Source organism: Colobus angolensis, unplaced genomic scaffold (genome assembly GCF_000951035.1).
Source record: "Colobus angolensis palliatus isolate OR3802 unplaced genomic scaffold, Cang.pa_1.0 Scaffold221, whole genome shotgun sequence".
Taxonomy (NCBI): Eukaryota; Metazoa; Chordata; class Mammalia; order Primates; family Cercopithecidae; genus Colobus; species Colobus angolensis.
Genome location: NW_012115389.1, coordinates 2,906,554 through 2,925,470, shown reverse-complemented (window position 1 = coordinate 2,925,470; position 18,917 = coordinate 2,906,554). Strand labels below are relative to the sequence as shown.

The window sequence follows — 18,917 nt, the reverse complement described above, 5'->3', positions numbered from 1 at the left end:
TTCTTTTTGGTCTTTCGTAGTTTGAGCAATGTACGTAATACCATTTTATCTTTTGTCTTAGAGTATTAACTATACTTCTTTTTTTTTTTTTTTTTGAGACAGAGTTTTGCTCTTGTTGCTCAAGTGGGAGTGCAATGGTGTGATCTTGGCTCACCGCAAACTCCATCTCCTGGGTTCAAGCGATTCTCCTGCCTCAGCCTCCTGAGTAGCTAGAATTACAGGCATGCACCACCATGCCTGGCTAATTTTGTATTTTTAGTAGAGATCGAGTTTCTCCATGTTGGTAAGGCTAGTATCAAACTCCTGACCCCAGGTGATCCACCGGCCTTGGCCTCCCAAAGTGCTGGGATTATTGGAGTGCGCCACCACGCCCGGCCTAACTGTACTTCTTTAAAGAATTTTTGTACTTCTGCCCCTAAAGTTCACAGTATACATTTTTAACTATTCTAAATACACCTTCAAATAACACTATTTCTCTTTGCATGAAATATAAGGATATTATAACATAGTATTCTCAGTTCCTCTCTACTGTCCCTTGTGATGTAGCTGTCATTTATTTTGCTTACCCCTCTACTATAATCACCTATACATTGTTACTATTATGATTTTAAACAGGCAATTATTGTTTTTTTAAAGATTATATTTTATTTAATCAAGTATATCTAAAATATCGTTTCCACATGTAATCAACATGAAAAATTTTAATTAAGTATATGTTTTCTTATACTATGTGTTTGATATTCAATGAATTTTTTTTATTATTATACTTTAAGTTCTAGGGTACATGTGCACAGCGTGCAGGTTTGTTACATATGTATACATGTGCCATGTTGGTGTGCTGCACTCATTAACTCGTCATTTACATTAGGTATAACTCCTAATGCTATTCCTCCCCCCTCCCCCATCCCCACAATAGGACCCGGTGTGTGATGTTCCCCTTCTTGTGTCCAAGTGATCTCATTGTTCAATTTCCACCTATGAGTGAGAACACGTGGTATTTGGTTTTCTGTTCTTGCGATAGTTTGATGAGAATGATGGTTTTCAGCTGCATCCATGTCCCTACAAAGGACACAAACTCATCCTTTTTTATGGCTGCATAGTATTCCATGGTGTATATATGCCACATTTTCTTAATCCAGTCTGTCATTGATGGACATTTGGGTTGATTCCAAATCTTTGCTATTGTGAATAGTGCTGTAATAAACATACATGTGCATGTGTCTTTATAGCAGCATGACTTATAATCCTATTGTTTACATCAATTAAGAATTTGAAAAGAATTTAGAATCCTTTCTAAAATAAATTTCCTTTTATTTTACCGTAATTCATGCATTCTGTGATTATCTTCCATGATTTATGTAGATCCAAGTTTCTGACTTATATCACCTTCCTCTTGCTTGAAGAATATTTTTTAACATACTCTGCAGGGCAAGTCTGCTGGTGATGAATTCTCTGAATTTTTGCGTGATTTTTTTTTTTAATCTTCACTTTTGAAGGGTAATTTCCCTGCATCTAGAATTCTGGATTGGTTACTTTTTTCAACATTTTATATATTTTACTTCACTTTCTTTATTAATGTATGGTTCCTGAAGAGAGATCTGCTGTATTTCATCCTGTTCGCTATAGTTAGGTGTTTCCCTGCCCCGACTCTGGCTTTTTCAAGATTTTCTCCTTGTCTTTGGTTTTTTTGCAGTTTGAATACAATATGCCTAGGTGTTGTTTCTTTTGTTTTTTGTAAGGAGTGGCATGTATTTATCTTCTTGATATTCCCTGAGCTTCCTGGATCTGTGGTTTGGTGTCTGTCATTAATTTTGAAAAGTTATCAGTCAACATTACCTCAAATATTTCTTCTTCTCCTTTCTTTTTTTTTTCTTTATGGTGTTCCAATTAGGCATATGTCTGTTATACCTTTTGCTTTTTCATTCTTTTGATTCTTTGCATTTCAGTTTGGGACATTTCTGTTGACTTACCTTTCAGTTCACTGATTATACCATTTTTACATTTCTAGCATTTGCTTTTGATTCTTTCTTAAAATTTCTATCTTTCTGCTCATATTACCCATCTTTTATTGTGTGTTGTCTTCTTTTTCCATTAGAGCCCTTGAACTCTTAATCACAATTGTTTATCTCTCTCCTGACATTCCACATCCAATCCATCAGCATGTCTTACTGGCTTTACTTTCAAAATAAATTAAACTCAGGCATTTCTCACCATTTTTGAAATAACCCTAATACAAACCCCTGTTACCTCGTCAACTGCAATGGCTTCCTAACTTATTTTGTAACTTTTGATCTTTGAGTTCTTCCAACAGCCAAGAGTTCTTCCAAAACTATAAACTCTGTCATTGGCACTCCTCTGCTCTGTGGAAAGCAGTGGCTTCTCATCTCTTTCAGAGTACTATGCAAGCTCTCACCTTAGCTGGCGTGGCCCTGTGGGACTGGCCTCCCTTGTCTGACTTTTTCCTTGTTCAGGCTGCTGTGACCTTCCCTGGTCTTTGGCTCTTGCTAGAAACCTTCGAGCCCATTTCCTTCCCAGTGTCAGCATTTGTGTGTTGCTCATTTACCTTCCTCACTTCATTCTGGTTTCTACAACACAGAGAGGTAGTCCCTGATCTAAACATCCTCTTTGCCTGCTTTCCACTTTGTTTTTTCCCCTAGCACTTACCATTATCAGACATCATATGTTTATTTGTTTATTGTCTATCTTCCTCACAAAAATATGACGTTGTGAGGGTAGGGATTTGTCTTTTTGCCACAGAGCAGTGCCTGACTCTCAATAACTTTGTTGTATTAAGTGAATGAATAAAATTGGAGCTGATTCAAAGTGAATGAGCATGTGTACATTTTACATAAGTGATACATGACATTCTTCCATTCCTTGGGGGCTCTTTTAACCATTCTCAACCAGTTGTAGTACCTTTAAAAAATCATCATGAAGATGATTTTGAGAGCTAATTTTGGTAGGAGATAGCACTTTTAGTCTATCTGCTCCATGTGCAGAATAATAGCCTATTTTACTACATCTGATATTCAAGCACTAGAGTCTATTAATAGGTAAATAATTTCCAAAAATAAAAGCATCAGTGGGAAAACAGGGAAATTATTTTTGAAAAATAATTTCTAGACCAGGATGTGTGCAATTTGGAATCTCTAATAAGAAATGTTATAGCTGATAATTCCAGCAATTACAGAATCATGATTGTATCCATACTGGATCAATAGAGGCCCTGGCTTATATAATAATTTGCCCTCTAAGGATTCTAGAACCCCATATGTAAACACAGAACAGATTTATATTGATTGACAGTGCATGTAGGTTTCTACAGATTGTGCCAGTCAGTGTTTCCTAAAGCAGTTATGCCATGGTAATTAAAATTATGTGCTCTGAAATCAGCCTGCCTGGGTTCAAACCCCATCTTCATGTGTCAACTTCCTTGGCTATAGAAAGGAATACTAATAGCACCTACCTTACATTGTGGCTTTGAAAATTACATGGTGTAACTTAGTCAAGAGCTTAGATGAGCAATTGGGATCTGGTGAGTGCTCAATAAATGTTAGTTTATCATAATAATTATTATTATTACTGATTGCAAGTAAGACAAACTTGTTCTCACTTCAGCAGAAAAAGAAATTATTGAAGTAATTTTGGTTAGATCACAGATTTAATGTGAAGGATGAATAACTAGGCTTGGAAAACAGGTGGAAACCAAGAGGCAGTCAGCATGGCATAGCAGCCAGCACTTCATTAGTGTGATGCCTTGGGGGCAGCCTGGCGGGAGCCACTGCCTTCACTCCTGGACTGCAGATCCACCACAGGACAGCAGGCTGATTTGTCCTGTGTCCAGACTTCACAGTCACAGGGGAACAGGCTGCATGCAGGTGGGGCCCAGGTCACCTACCTTCACCCTAGAGCCTGGAGCCACAGACAACAGTAATAGTCCTCATAGCTTTTGTGATGGAAAGCAAGTCCTGGCACCCACCAACTCATGTACTAGGGAATTCGTCAAATGTAGGAAGGCAACTAAGATGCTGGGAAGCCAAGAATTCACAAATGAGTATTACACCAATTAGTTAATTCATTACAGATTTCAATATTTTCCAAAAAGCATCCTACAAAGAACAGCTCACTTTAATATACTCCAACAAATGATGAAATCTCTCCTTGGTCATCAGCTTTTCTAAATTTCTGCAACTTTAGGTGATTTTGAATTTCTTAGTGATTTTTAACTTCTAGAAGATTCTGAAGCTGAAGAGTCTTTGGGATGTATTCAAATCCTGGAGATCAGTCACATCAGTCCGTACCCTTTTTTATTATGTAACATGAAACAGAAAGACCTTTCCAACTTACCTTGGGAACCTGCTTCTACAACAGGGTGTGTCATCCCGTTTAATAAAGGAAGAGTTATATTTGCTATCTGAGGTCATTGGGACTGTGCTGTACTCCCTAGCTCCACTGTAAAGGGATAGACAACAACCTTGTCTCCCTCTCCCAGTCATTGTAATCTGTATCAGAGTGCATCATTAGATGAATGAAGACGGAAATGTTCCCATGGTCAGCAGGTGGGGAAGGCAGGACTTTCTGCTTGGAATCAATGAAACATAGTTCGTTCTAAGACTTGGGGTGAGCAGCTTTGAGGAAATGGGGCCCCTAAACTTGCCATGTGGGAGAATTTGGGAGATGGTAAATTGGGCATCCTTTATCTACTAAACGTAATCTTTACTTTCCCACTCTCCAATTTTTCTCAGCTGGGCTTGAAATTGTTTTTGCTTGTTATACTTTATGGGAAAAGAAAGGGAAATCCTAATAAGGTCCATGCCAGCAAAACTCTAGAAGAAGAAACTAAGAATTTCAAATTGGCAGTTTGTTCACGAGAAAAGACGAGGTTAAAGGATTTTGTTAAACAGATGACCAAAATAATTACTGGAAACTTCTGCTTCTGGACAAGGTGGAGTAAAAAGGGCTACATTTACCTTCCCACCAGAAAATATAATAAACAAACAAAAACTGGTCAAAACACTGGACATGACACTGTTGTCTTTAAACCTTGGACATCAATCAGTGCAGGATGGTATTTCATAAGAAAGGGAAAAAAATTGGGGTGAGCCTTCTGATTGCTTCCAGCCTGGAGAGAAGTTTCAGGCCACAGCAAGTTGGGAGGAACCTAGGTGTAAGCGTATATATAGGGTAAAACATCATAGTTGCCAAATGAATGCCACAGGAAAGAAAAACTACAGGAACAGGGGAGGTAGAGCCACAAAACTGGAGTGGGGTCTAAGATTCACTATGGATGAAACGGGGTGTTAATTGGGTTTTCAAGGCCAACGCAAGAGGAGGCATAGAAAAAGAACAAGGTGGTGTTGGGAAGTATTATAAAAAGAGGCACAGGCTCATCCTTGTTTTATAAAAAACAAAGGCTTTTGGAGGGGATTTGTAAAGATAGGTTTGAAAAGTACTTTGAGACTATTTGTGGAAATTCATGAATCTTAGAGTTTGATTTTATTCAGGAGATCAGTAGCTTTTAAAATGTAAAATAAAACCAGTAAATTCTATCTAACATAAGTTCTTCCCCTAATCCCAACATAAAAAATACATATAAAAGCACAGATGCCTTAGACAAAATGGGGGGTACGAGATGACCAGAAACCTCAACAGCACCACCTCTAGTAGCACCATAGAACTGCCGAGAGTTTTCAGAGTATAGTTAATTCCTGCTGATGGCTAAGGCAGTCATTGAGGGATTGGAGGGAAGACTGAAGATAGGCGAGATCAGTTAATTGGGTTGGAGGGAAGACTGAAGATAGGCAAGGAGACAAATTAGGAACTGCTGCAATGATCTAGGCAAGAAGGAACCTATGAACAAGGAGGGAGGCTTAAAGACAGCAAGGAGGGGACTATAGGCAGGGACATGTGAGGAAATGCTCAGTGGGTTAATGTGAGTTTGTAGATATGAAAGGAGAGAAGGAAAGAACATTAAGTAGCCTTAAGTGAACCAGATAATTTATAGTTCCTTGACCTGAAACATTTAGAGGCTGTGATAACACTAATAATAATAATCTGTAATTGCATAAATTACATAGTGTAATGATACATCATGATATAATGGTCTTACCAATGCTTTACAATCAATGACATTGTGGTACAGAGGCTTTGGAGGCAGACAGACCTCGATTCAAACCTCTGTGCTGCCTGTGGTATGACCTTGAGTATGGTAGTTAATCTGAACTTCTTTCTTTTCTGTTAAATGGGGGACAATGACAGTACTTACCTTATAGTATTTGAAGGGAGAGTGTTAGAATTGATACTGGGGAGTCTCTCCAGAGAAAGTTTTATTAGTTATTGTCTTTATTTAATTTTTAATTAATCAGCACTCCTGTTTTCTTTAACATGTTGAATTTAAAAGCTCTTAGTGTATTTCTTTGTCTTGCCTTTTAATACCTCATGAATTATTGAGAAACAAAAGAAAGTGATTATGCAAATGTTCAAAATATCTAATAATACATGAAAGTAGTCATGGGAAACTGGAGAGAAATAACTTTACTGATATTATACTAGTTTTTTTCTGGAAGCATAGCATATTAAGAAAAAAGCTCATTTCAATGAAAGAAAATTTAAAAATTAGAGTGCATTAGAAGCATAATCCAATGAATTCTATTCCTAATGAATACTCAGGCAGTGTGTTAACTTTTTCTGAGATACAATAGTTAAGCCAAAGAATTTAAAGAATGAAAAAAACAGATGATTAAACAAACTGTAAAGTAATTAGAGGTAGTCTTTGAAAATGCCTCATTAGGCATTTGACTCATTATGACAGATCTTTTGATTTTAGGGCCAGGACATAATTGTTTAAGCAGTTGATGTGTCTTCAGCTCCTTTCACCTTGTCACAAGTTGTCCCCTATACTGCCTTTCTACCTAGCTTCCAAGTCCAGGCAGACTTTGAAGAGATTCCTTAGGGCTCACCTCCCCTAGAGAGTGCTCTGCGTACCATCTCTCTCCTTTTCCTCCTCATTCCTGTTGCCTGTGTTTATTGCTTTAATAAATTCCCCTAAGTTAACACCTCCTAGGGTGGATTAGAATCATTCAAATCCCCCTTGATTACTGCTAAGTGGAAATTTTATACTCAGCCTTTCTAAATCCTTACAACAATGTGATGAGGATATTACAGTTGCTTTAACCTAAGGAGATGAAATTCAAACTGGTGGCATTTCACACTTACAGTGGGCTTGCAGGATGAAAGAGAGCTTGGTATCTCAATCCCTTATATAAAACAGGTGGGTCTTGTTAGAAAAATCCTTCAATCATTGTTAAGGTTAAAAGTTTGAAAAGAGGTACAAAGAAATTTGCTTTGATACAAATATTATTTAGTCAGTTACGTAACTTGAGAGATAATGACAGTATACACTAGCTATCTAGGGCACAATATATCTGTTGTGCAGTTGAATATACTGCTCAACCATTCTGGAAAATGGCATGCTTGTGTGTGAATGACAATGTATCTTGTGTGTATGGCATTCCAAGCCAACATGTTGGTCACTGCAAGTAAACTTCTTGACCGTCAAGAGGCTGCCTGTTTAATATTTGCATGATCTAAACTAATTGTTTCTTTTGTTTTTTCCTCTGCCTTATGAACTGGTAGTTTGACCTTTTGGCTTTTTCCCTGAGAGTTAACAAAAGTTAGACAGTCGGGGGGTGAACTTAAGTAAAATTCATATCACTCTATGTTGCTGGTCTACTAACAATTCAAGACAGTGTCTTGGTAGGAAGCAAGGAATGAGTTTTAAATTTGATCTTTGAATTTCAATTATCCATGCCACTCCTGTGGTCCACCATTCTATATAATTAAGAATAAGCTGTATGTTCCATAGTGACACAGCCTGTTGTTTCTGATTTGCAGTTTTCACTTAACCTGGGGTAAAACTGAAATAGAAGTCAGGTCGTTTTTTTTTTTCACCTTCTTCCACTCAATTCTAGTTAGATATTTTTGAACTTCTATAAAATGTCTGTGTAATATTATCACCAATAATGTGTAATATTACTACTCCCATGTAGAAGAGGATCCATTCTTCATTGAACCATACCCTTGGGATCCTATCACATGCAGTTGGTCATATAATATGTATAATTTTCTAATTTTATTTTGTTTGTACACTTTGTAGGGACTTTGGAATTTGGAAAATATAGTACATTGAGGGTATATGTATTAGTCCATTTTCATACTGCTATAAAGAAATACCTGAGACTGGGTAATTTATAAAGAAAAATAGGCTTAATGAACTCACAGTTCCACTTGGCTGGGGAGGCCTCACAATCACGGCAGAAGGTGAAGGGGAAGCAAAGGCATGTCTTATGTGGCAGCAGGCAAGAGAGTGTGTGCAAGGGAACTGCCCTTTATGAAACCATCAGATCTCGTGAGACTTATTCACTATCATGAGAACAGCACAGGAAAAACCTGCCCCCATGATTCAATTACCTCCCAGTGAGCCCCTCCCACAACATGTGGGGACTATGGGAGCTACAATTCCAGATGAGATTTGGGTGGGAACACAGCCAAACCATATCAGTATATTAAAGAAAATATTTGTTAGTGCTAAGTGAAGCTACTTTCACCTACTTGATTATTTGATGATTTTATAAATAGTCATCTCTTTCCTCATCTTTCCAATTGTATCTTGTTGTTCCAAAGCCCAAACCTGTGTGTCTTGTGTTCAACCACCTGAATCATACAGTGTGAGACATACACGGGTGTGGTGGTTCCACTTCTTCACATGGTACTACAACTAAGTCATCTAAGTAGTTTGCTCCTAAATTCCTCCAAGAAGGGAAATATCATGATTTGATTTAAATGTGACATCCTTTCTTAGAGACGTTTTCTTTGTCTCCTTCTTCCCCAGTCACTTCCTCCCATCCACTGTGCTTTTGGCAGTTCATTCGTTCATTAATGCATTCAATGAATATTGAATCACTTTTGATCAATGTCTTCCTCCCTCCAAGCTGAAAACTTGATGGAGGGTAACATGATCTGTCTTTACTACTGCATCTTCCGTGAATATACATTGTAAGTATTGAACGGATTTTTACTAAATGAAGAAATACTTTGATGAAATATTTTTGATAACTGCCAATATCAGTTTCTGAATTGATTCTAAAATTCTTCTGCTGGAAAGTGGATTAGCTTTAGTATGACTGCTGAAGCCTTTTAAAGTGGGTGATAACACTACATTTTGTTTTGTTTTATTAACCTAAGTGCTTTTCTTTGGAATCTTTTTAAAGGAAGATAAATTACATTTATGAAAGAAGCATATTATTTTTAAAGTACTTTATTTTTAGAAGGTAAAATGCTTGTGTAGTTACAATTTGGTAACTCTTGATTTCACCTTAGGAAAAACAATACCACCTTCTAAGCATTTCTTTTTTAGTCAAATCACTTGCTTTTATTTCTTTCTGTAGATCTGCTATTAAAAGATTGTAATCACTGCTGCATCTTTCCTGTAAGACTTGATCACATTATTAATTTCTTTGTAAACTTGTAGAATAGGGGTATAAATCGTATTTGGGTAATACATTGACTAATACTGAAGAACCAGACATTTTCTTACCCCAGCCCTCACACAAAGTAGGGAAATACAAGTTAGAACTCATCTCAAAACTCTGACCTCAGAATTTCCTGAGAAATCTGAACCTAGAAAGATTCTTTGCTTTTGACATTTTTTCCCTGGTTTCCACCGCAAGTCTCTTGCTCTTAGGTTTTTTTTTTTTTTCTAGTGTTTCAAATAGAGGATGGTAGAGTCGTATAGAACAATCTCAGCATTGGAGGGGCTACTGGAGGTCAACTAGTGCAAATGCTTTCTGGATAATGGAATCTTTTGGGAACGTCCCTTGAAAGTCTTCATCTAGCCTATTCTTGGAAACCCCCAGTGATCCCCCTCATCATTTCCTATGATGGCAGCTTCTATCTTTGTCATCAGCTCTGACTATTTCAAACTGCTTCCTTACATTGAGCTGTTAACTAACTAAAAAGTTTCCACACCCTGCTTCTATTTTAACCTTTGGGCTCATAAAGAACAAGTTGAACCCGTCTTATGCAGAATAACCCGTGTACAGGAGATGCTCAGGTTTCCTCCATGTTTTCCTTTCTCTAGGCTAACCCTTCTTTGTTCCTCACTTGCTCACTATGTGACCTGATTTCGTGTCTCCTTACCCTTCTCGTTACTCTAACTTGAGTAGGCTTATTTTTCTTATAGTTTCAGGATCCAGCAATGAGTGTGATACATCAGGTATGCTCTGATGAGTTGAGAGTAGAGCGGACATATCATCTCCCTTAGTTCAGATATTGTGATCTCATTGGCAAATCTGGCAATAAAAGTTGAAATGCCTGACCAAGGACAATGGCTGGTCAGGTGCCATTGTTCTCATCTTTTACTTTTAGGTGTCCCTCAGTTTGTTAAGTTAGTACCTACATGTCCTGAAACTTGTTAAGTTTGTACCTACATAATGGATTAAATTCAAAATCTGTGTTTAACTGAAAACAAAAGCAAATTTCTTTTCAGAGCTAGAATCTGGAATCATACTTAATAGAGAATGATCTTGTACAAGTTGGATCATCTCTTTAAGTCACGGTTTCTCAAACTTACAAGATTATTGTGAGAACTAAATTAGTTCTAAAGTGCTTCCATGTAAAGTGTATGTAAATGCTTAAAATATGTAGTAAGTTCTGAATGCATATTAGTAACAATAATAATCTTTATTATAATGTTTACTATTTCATGAGAAATGCTTATTTTAATACTGAGCAAATAGGAAGAGTTCATGGCTTCTCTATGTTTTTGAAGTGTCATTTAATATATTATATATATATTTATATGTATGAAACATATATATATTTCAGTTACACATTTGTCCAAATACCTTTACAAATTAAAACAAAACAAGACAAAGTTCTCACACTAGTTATTTGTTACAAAGTGATAGAACAAGTGATATGTTATAAAGAGCATTTATTTCTCATGTCTTTGATATTAAAAATAGTTGTATTAACTTTGTATCAAAATGATTGCTTCCTTCATTTAAATCTAAGAATTATTGCTGTCTGATAAATATTGGAGAGATTAACTTTTTTGAAAATATGGAAGCTTTTTGTCTTTTTAAAATAGTGTTTTTGGCAGATGTTAATACATTTCGGCAGCACAGTATGGCCTTTTTCAGGTTCAGGTGCTGAGCCCAAACCTCAAAGAATCACTGCAAAAGGATTGGATCCCCCCACTCTTCACCCCATTTCATAATTTAGTTAGTGAGAACCACAGCTGGGTAAACCTTTGGGGGGAAATTATCAGATAAAACAAACTCTTCTTAGAATTTTACAACTTTTAGTTAGGAAAAACAAATACATTTGTGAAAAGCTTAAAATCCAGTAAACGACTTGAGGGACTTGTGGTAATCCTAGGGTGGTGAGGAGCAGGTTAGTAGCAGTGAAGGACTTAGCACCCCAGGGGGCCAGAGGCTGTAATATACCTTACGAGCAAGTCATTCTTATTTAGTCTTGCCCATTAAGAAATCTACTTGGACTAAATGCTTTTAAAAATGCCCTTTTAATTTACTATTAAAAGAATATTCCTAGCAGAAGTAGTCTTTGATGCTAAATCATATTTTAAGAATAACTAAAATTAGAATTCTGTTCTTTTTATAACACTTGTTACCTACACACACCCCTACCTGGTGTGTCAGAGTCAGTTTGTACGGGCTAACCAAAGCCTACTGTTCAATTTTCAGGAGTTTTGTAAGCCATTTGATGTCAAACAAGTGGCCTGAAGTTTGTTATGGTGGCAGTATTTACACCATGAAAATTGGCAACTGCTACAAATAGAAGTCTTTTTCTTCTTCTCTTGGAGAGCCACTTGTTAAACACTTACCAGCTCACCTGTGCTTGAAAGTATTTCTTCAAATAAAATGAAAGACGGTTAGCTTTGAAAATTTTTTGTATAAAAGTTTACATGGGAAAAAAAATAAACTAATTGTTTTTCTTTCCCCCTGTGTTTTCAGGGATACGAAAAGACCGAAGAGGAGGCAGAATGTTGAAACACAAGCGCCAGAGAGATGATGGGGAGGGCAGGGGTGAAGTGGGGTCCGCTGGAGACATGAGAGCTGCCAACCTTTGGCCAAGCCCGCTCGTGATCAAGCACTCTAAGAAGAACAGCCCGGCCTTGTCCCTGACGGCCGACCAGATGGTCAGTGCCTTGCTGGATGCTGAGCCCCCCATAATCTATTCCGAGTATGATCCTACCAGACCCTTCAGTGAAGCTTCGATGATGGGCTTACTGACCAACCTGGCAGACAGGGAGCTGGTTCACATGATCAACTGGGCAAAGAGGGTGCCAGGTAAGAATGCGAAGCTCAACTTTTAAGAGTCAATAGCTTTTCAAGAACTGGTTGTGATGTCATGGGAGAAATAGTGGGGGGAAAAGAAGCAATAACATGTTACGTAATTGGTTTCAAGGTTACAGGAGATGTATTCATTTTCAGTATCAATACACTGTAATTTTCCTGGAGATTAGGAAATAATATTTTTAAATCAAAATCCAGAAGACTAAAATTTTTAAATTGACATAATTTATTTTTAACCCATCTTATTTACCAAAAAGATTTAGGGTGGACACTACATGATAAAACTATTTAATAGTATATGTTCACATTAGCAGAAACTTGTAACACTAAATGATCTACAAAAGTTCTTAATATTAATGACCTTTGTTCAAAACATCTCAATTATTAATAAAACAATGTTATCTTAAAACGATTTTTAAGATTGGGTGTGGTGGCTCATGCCTGTAATCCTAGCACTTTTTGGGGCTGAGGTGGGAGGATTGCTTGAGCCCAGGAGCTTGAGGCCAGCCAGGGCAACGTGGCGAAACCCTGTCTCTACCAACAAATTTTAAAAATTAGCTGGGTGCAGTGGCACACACGTGTGGTCCCAGCTACTGGGGAGGCTGAGGTGAGAGGATGGCTTGAGTCCAGGAGGTTGAAGCTACAGTGAACCGTGTTTGTATGGAGTGCCGCTGCACTCCAGCCCGGGTGACAGAGCAAGAGCATGTCTCAAAAAACAAACAACAAAAAAAGTTAAGAAAGATCTTTATGGATTAAAGAGATAATAAGAAGTTTACTTACTGAATGCCAATTATTTATCCAACCTGGTGTATGCTTAGTATTTTAGGAGAAAGAGAAAGGCAATGGAAAAATAAATTAAGGTATCATCCCTGAAAGAAACTTTCAGAAAGACTCAGTGGCTGAAGTGATACCTTGTTCCTTCAGTTGATTCTCTCAGAACTGGTGTTATGGTAAAATTGGACTGTTACTCCTGTTGTTCAGGGAGAAGAACTCAAGTCTGTATGGAAACAAGGCTAGAAAATGGCTTTCTCCCTGCCCCAGCGTATCCATTCAGGAGCTAATGTAGATGAACCAAGGCAAGAGGAAGTTAAATTTTTTTCTGGGCTTATAGATTCAATGAGTGATAGATTTAGTTGGAGGTTTTCTCATTTGGTTGCTTTTAATAGATGAAATTAATTGTTTCCTATGAAGCATGAAATGTTTAATATGAAACTAAAAAATGTGGAGTTTGTACTTGCATTTCAAGGGTCACTGCTGTGTTACAGGCCAAGTGAACTTATGTCTGGCCTTAGAGAATCTTACATGTATTTGCATCTATCAGCGTATAAACATGTGGGCCGTAGAATAAGAAGCCAGCAGTACCAGAACCCAGCCTTGTTAGAGGCCACCATTTTGGTGGTTTGGGTGGTTATTAGATTACATGGAAGCATGGAGAATAATAGGCAAATGTAGGTTTTCAGTGTCAGTCGAACTGGCAAACAAAAATTCCTGGTCATCTTCAGAATGAAAAGTTTTCTTGAGTACCTACATATTTTAGCATTTTTATATGAGGCAGATACATTATAAGTTAATTGTTGGAATCTAAATGTAATGTGGCTGTAAGTTTTTTCTTTATATTTGTTATTGCCTTGTTCTTATATTTTAGGGAAAGAGAAACAAACAAAGAAACTAATGGTCATATATTTGAGAGCCAACTCTTGGTTGCTGTTCAGTTTTATTTTCCTGTAAACATATATTTTCCCTCATGAAATCTTGGTAATATTAGCTCTGGAGTACTGCTGAACTGAAGTATAGACATTTTCTTCCATATCAGTAGACTTCCATCATGACATTTTTATAATAATAAAATACTGAAGAGCATTTGTAACAACTGGAATTAGGCTCAAATACATTACCAGCGGTTGAAGACTTCACATCAATAATCTTCTGAATTTAGGAATAAAATGGAGAAGTCAAGGAAAGGAAAAGATTATACACAGGCTAGCAATTGTTAAAATATAATTATTAAAGCCAGAGTTAGACAAACTTACGGCAATAAGATGTGTAATAAAACCACTCTATAACTTCATCATGTTAGTTTAAAAGACTTGAATTATTCCAAAATCCTTAGACCAATAAACTATGTCTTCTTACTGGATAATTAAAAAAAATTATAAAGGCAAAATGAAATTATATATATGTGTTTGTCTGTGTTCCATGGGAATACAGCTGTTGTAAATCAAAGGCCTACTTGTCTGACCAAGCAGAATAAAAATAGTCATTGATTTTAAAGAGATGAAAAATGAGGGAAGAAAAAAGTCTTCTGCAAAAGCTCTACAGATGGTTGTCAAGCTTTTCAGAAAAATACACAAAGCAACATTTTGAAAAGGATTTATATCTTTTATATATTCAAATACCATCTATTATTTAAAAAATATAGCCCACACTGAAAATCTGATATAGACAATATAACGTTTACGAGATAATAGTTTGAGAATGATAATAATAATAGTAATTTTTAAAAAGAGGAAATAGGCTGGGCACAGTGGCTCATGCCTGTAATCCCAGCAGGTGTGGGCGGGTGAATCACCTAAGGTTAGGAGTTCAAGACCAGCCTGGCTTTTAAAATGGCAAAATGCCGTCTCCACAAAAAAATATAAAAATTAGGTGGGCTTGGTGGCACGCAACTGTAGTCCCAGGTACTTGGGACGTTGAGGTGGGAGAATTGCTTGAACCTGGGAGGCAGAGACTGCAGTGAGCCGAGATCCCACAACTGCACTCCGGTCTGGGCAAAAACGAGACTCTGTCTCTAAATAAATAAATAAAGAAGGAAATAGTAAACATCATTAGTAAGAAGAATAGCAAAAAGTTCAGTTCTGGAAATACCTGGAATTAGCTATATGATACAAAAACCCTCATGGATCATTTGGATAATCCTCAGAATACCTGTCAATATAACAAAAACTATGAATTGACTTCATTTTGAATGATGAATTTTTAACAAAAATAGTCAATACTTTGGGCTATCTTAATAGTTCTAGAAGTGCTTTCTTCTTCGTTTTTTAATTAACAGAATATTATCAAAATTTTCAAATGTTGATGATTATAAGTTGAATTTTCCTTTTCATTAATACCTGGGGCTTATTTTTTGACTTGATACATTTCTCTACTCAGAATTAAGATGTGCAGAGCTTTAGGATAAAATGCATCATAAAAGTGTGAGAGTCAAGTTCCAATCTGTAAAGTACTTCTAGTAGACCTGGATAAAGATGACCTTAAGAAATGATTTTTTTTTTTTCTTTGCAGTTTAAAAACAACAGTAGCAATAAGAATGATAAAACCTATGAAGCCAGCTCTGATAAAAGATGCTTTTTTATAACACATACTATTTATCTACTTTTTGATATTTATCTATAGAGAAGACTTTCTCCTTATTGTTTGCTGAAATTTGTTTATCTTTAATAGGAATTTTATAGCCTTATCCCTGGGTAGAAATTCAGTTTTTTAAACAGTAGATTACTAAATCTTAATTTACTATTATTCTACACATGGTAAAACTAGTCAATAACTGTAATATCATTGAGCTGAAGGTTAAAAAGGAAAAAATATGGCTGCAAGAGTGGTTGTATTTTTGATTTCAGCATCACACTCAATTGCATCATTCAGTGGTTCATTCTTAGTTTTGGTGTTAATGAAATACATCTGAGATTTTTTCCCCAGAAGCTTGAATTGTGTCACCACAGTGTCCTTTTGATTTATTAAAAGTTAAGCCTTTTCCAAAATTCGCCATAATTTTACATGTCTCAAAAGCAGTGTTATACTTCAAGTTTGTGCTATAATTCTATATATTTTGTGAAGATTTTGATAGACGTCTAGCCCTGAGTTTTTTATTGCCTGTTAAATGCTTATAACCAAAAGTGTGATAGTCTCATGAGCTGCTGCTGGGCACAGATCTGAGAGAGTACACTGAGAGTGTTGGCCCAGGAAGAGGAAGAGAGGACAAGGGGCAGTTCAGTGGCAGCTTGGCTTTGTGTGAAACATGCCACCTTAACCACTTCCTCATTCTTTTAGTGGCAAACTAGGTGACCTTCTCCTTCCTCTTTCCTGTCGAGTCCCCTTCTACTCAACACTCTAGAAGGCCCCTCTTCCTCCTCAGACCTGACTCCCTGTCATTTACTTCAGGTGGCCTCCTTGCTCCGTTTTGGCCCCAGGGGTAGACAATCTACTCTCTCTGGATATGCCTCCCAGCAGCCCCAAGTTCAGGTTTCTTGGAAGTTTCTCTGTTGTCTTGAGGATGCATGCTTGTATGAGTTATTCCAGGGCTCAAGGCCTGTTCTGTGTCTGTGTTCCCCAGGAATCCAGGAATTCGATTCTCTGCCTCTCATCCTCATCTTCATCGTTAAAATTAGCAGATTTGAGCTCAGGAAATGCTTGAATAGATGAATAAATGAACAAATGACAGGTGATTTTTGAAAGTCTTGAGTTTAAGAAGTCTCTGAGCCCTGTTACCGCTCAGTTTTCCCATAAACTAGAGCTACTCTCTAAGGCTGTGACATTTCTCTTTTTCCTCTTCTCAAACTCTACCTGTTGTTCTGATATCTCCCGGACAGCCACCTTAGTGAGGTTCCATTTCCAACCTCTCTTTTGTAAGGGACAGAGAAATAGCTAGAGGAATACGGAGCCATGCACTCTGAGGACTTTAGCAGGCTTCAACTGTCTATTTGCAAGTGAGTTTCACTTAGTGAATGAAATTGGAAACTTAAAGTGGGTAGGGATGAGGGTTCTGGGAGAGGATGTAACACCTCAATCTGGGAATTGGGAGCATCTTCAAAGACACACACTCAATTCTGGGAGGTCCCTGTAGATTCCAGAGATTTAGGAGGGCTTCCCAGGACTCTGCTTCCAACCTGTCATTGGACCAGTAAACCCTGCTGTCAGGCTGTTGTGGTGTCCAACAGCATGCTTTGGCAAGGTAATGAAAGATAACATGAAATGGACGTATGGGAGACATCCTGGAGAGATGACAGAAGCCTCTGTTTAAGGACAAGATTCGCCATTTAGATTTTGCACCCACTGTATAATAAGAGCCTTAGGATTGGGCTGGAATCACCCTAGCAGGCATAATAGCAGCCCCTCTGGAGTGGCAATATGCAGCTTTTTTGCAAATGTTCCATGTCCAAGTCACCCCACCCAGCTTTCTACTGCTCCTGTGGAAGCTCTGGTGAAACTCAAGGAAAGCAGCTGTTGTTGACTGGATTTTTCTTTCACATGAAACTTTGAAGCCTCATAGATGCTTATTGGCTTGGATGCTATTAAACCTTTAAAAATCCTTTTTTCATCTTGACAGTATTTGAGAAACATGTCAGGGGCATTTTGCCCACCCTCCTCCAGGTTCTGTGTCATTGGGTGATATGGTTTGCCTGTGTCCCCACCCAAATTTCATCTTGAATTCCCATCTGTTGTGGGAAGGATCCGTGGTAGGTAATTGAATTGTGGGGGCAGGTCTTTCCCGTGTTCCTGTGATAGTGAGTAAGTCTCAAGAGATCTGATGGTTTTAAAAAGGGGAGTTTTTCTGCACAAGCTCTTCTTCTCTTGTCTGCCTCCATGTGAGATGTGCCTTCCACCTTCGGCCATGATTGTGAGGCCTCCCCAGCCACATGGAACTGTATGTCCATTGAACCTCTTTCTTTTGTAAATTGCCTGGCCTGGGGTGTGTCTTTATGAGCAATGTGAAAACAGGCGAATACAGTGAGTCTGGGTCAGGTTGTGTTTATGTTGAACATAGTGGACTTGTGGTGCTTGGTGTCCCCAGGGCACCCTGTGGGGAATGTTGGCCTGTGGCTTTGCTACTTCCAGGGGGATTTGACATGGAGAATGTGTGTTTTAAGTAATAGATATATTATGATTGAAGTGTGTTACAGGCTGAATTGCATCTCCTCAAAAAGATATGTTAAAGTCCTAACCCCCAGTATCTCAGAATCCAACCTTCTTTGGAAATAGTGCCTTTATATAGGTAATCAAGTTCAAGTGAGGTCATTAGCACCAGCCCTAATCCAATAAGGACCGGCATTCTAATGAAAGGGGAAATTTAGACACAGAAATAGACATGCACAGAGGAAGATGACATGAAGAGACACAAGGAGAGGACAGTCATGTGACTGGAATGCTGGGTCTGCAAGCTGAGGAATGCTAAGGTTTACTGGCCAACATCAGAAACTGGAAGGGGCAAGAGTGGACTCTCCCCTAAAACCCTGAGAGAGAGCATGGCCTTGATTTCAGATGTCTAGCCTCCAGAACTGTGAGGCATACATTTCTGTTGTTTTTGAAGCCACCTAGTTTTTGATACTTTGTATGGGAGCCCTTGGAAATTAATACAAAGTGTATTAAAAATAGAATTTTCTTCTATTGTATTTTTGAAGCAAAATAAATAAGGAGCTATTGATTTAAGAAGGAAAGTTTAGCTCATCTAGTAGAGACTTGGCTAATCATTTACTCTTATGTATTTCTTTTCTGGCCGCCCAAGTGGTTCACTGAACTGGCTTAGAAGTTGATTTATAATTG

General features: G+C 37.7%; 1 protein-coding gene across 6 annotated transcripts in view; it reads left to right on the top strand.

Annotated features, from left to right (window-relative positions):
- The window catches only part of ESR1 (estrogen receptor 1), a 415,435-nt gene that overhangs the window by 247,862 nt on the left and 148,656 nt on the right, over nucleotides 1-18,917 (top strand). For all 6 annotated transcript variants that reach the window (XM_011943764.1, XM_011943767.1, XM_011943763.1 and 3 more), the window contains one exon: nucleotides 12,036-12,371. In XM_011943764.1, coding sequence (XP_011799154.1) covers nucleotides 12,036-12,371 — 336 coding nt within the window. The remainder of the gene's footprint in view (nucleotides 1-12,035; nucleotides 12,372-18,917) is intronic.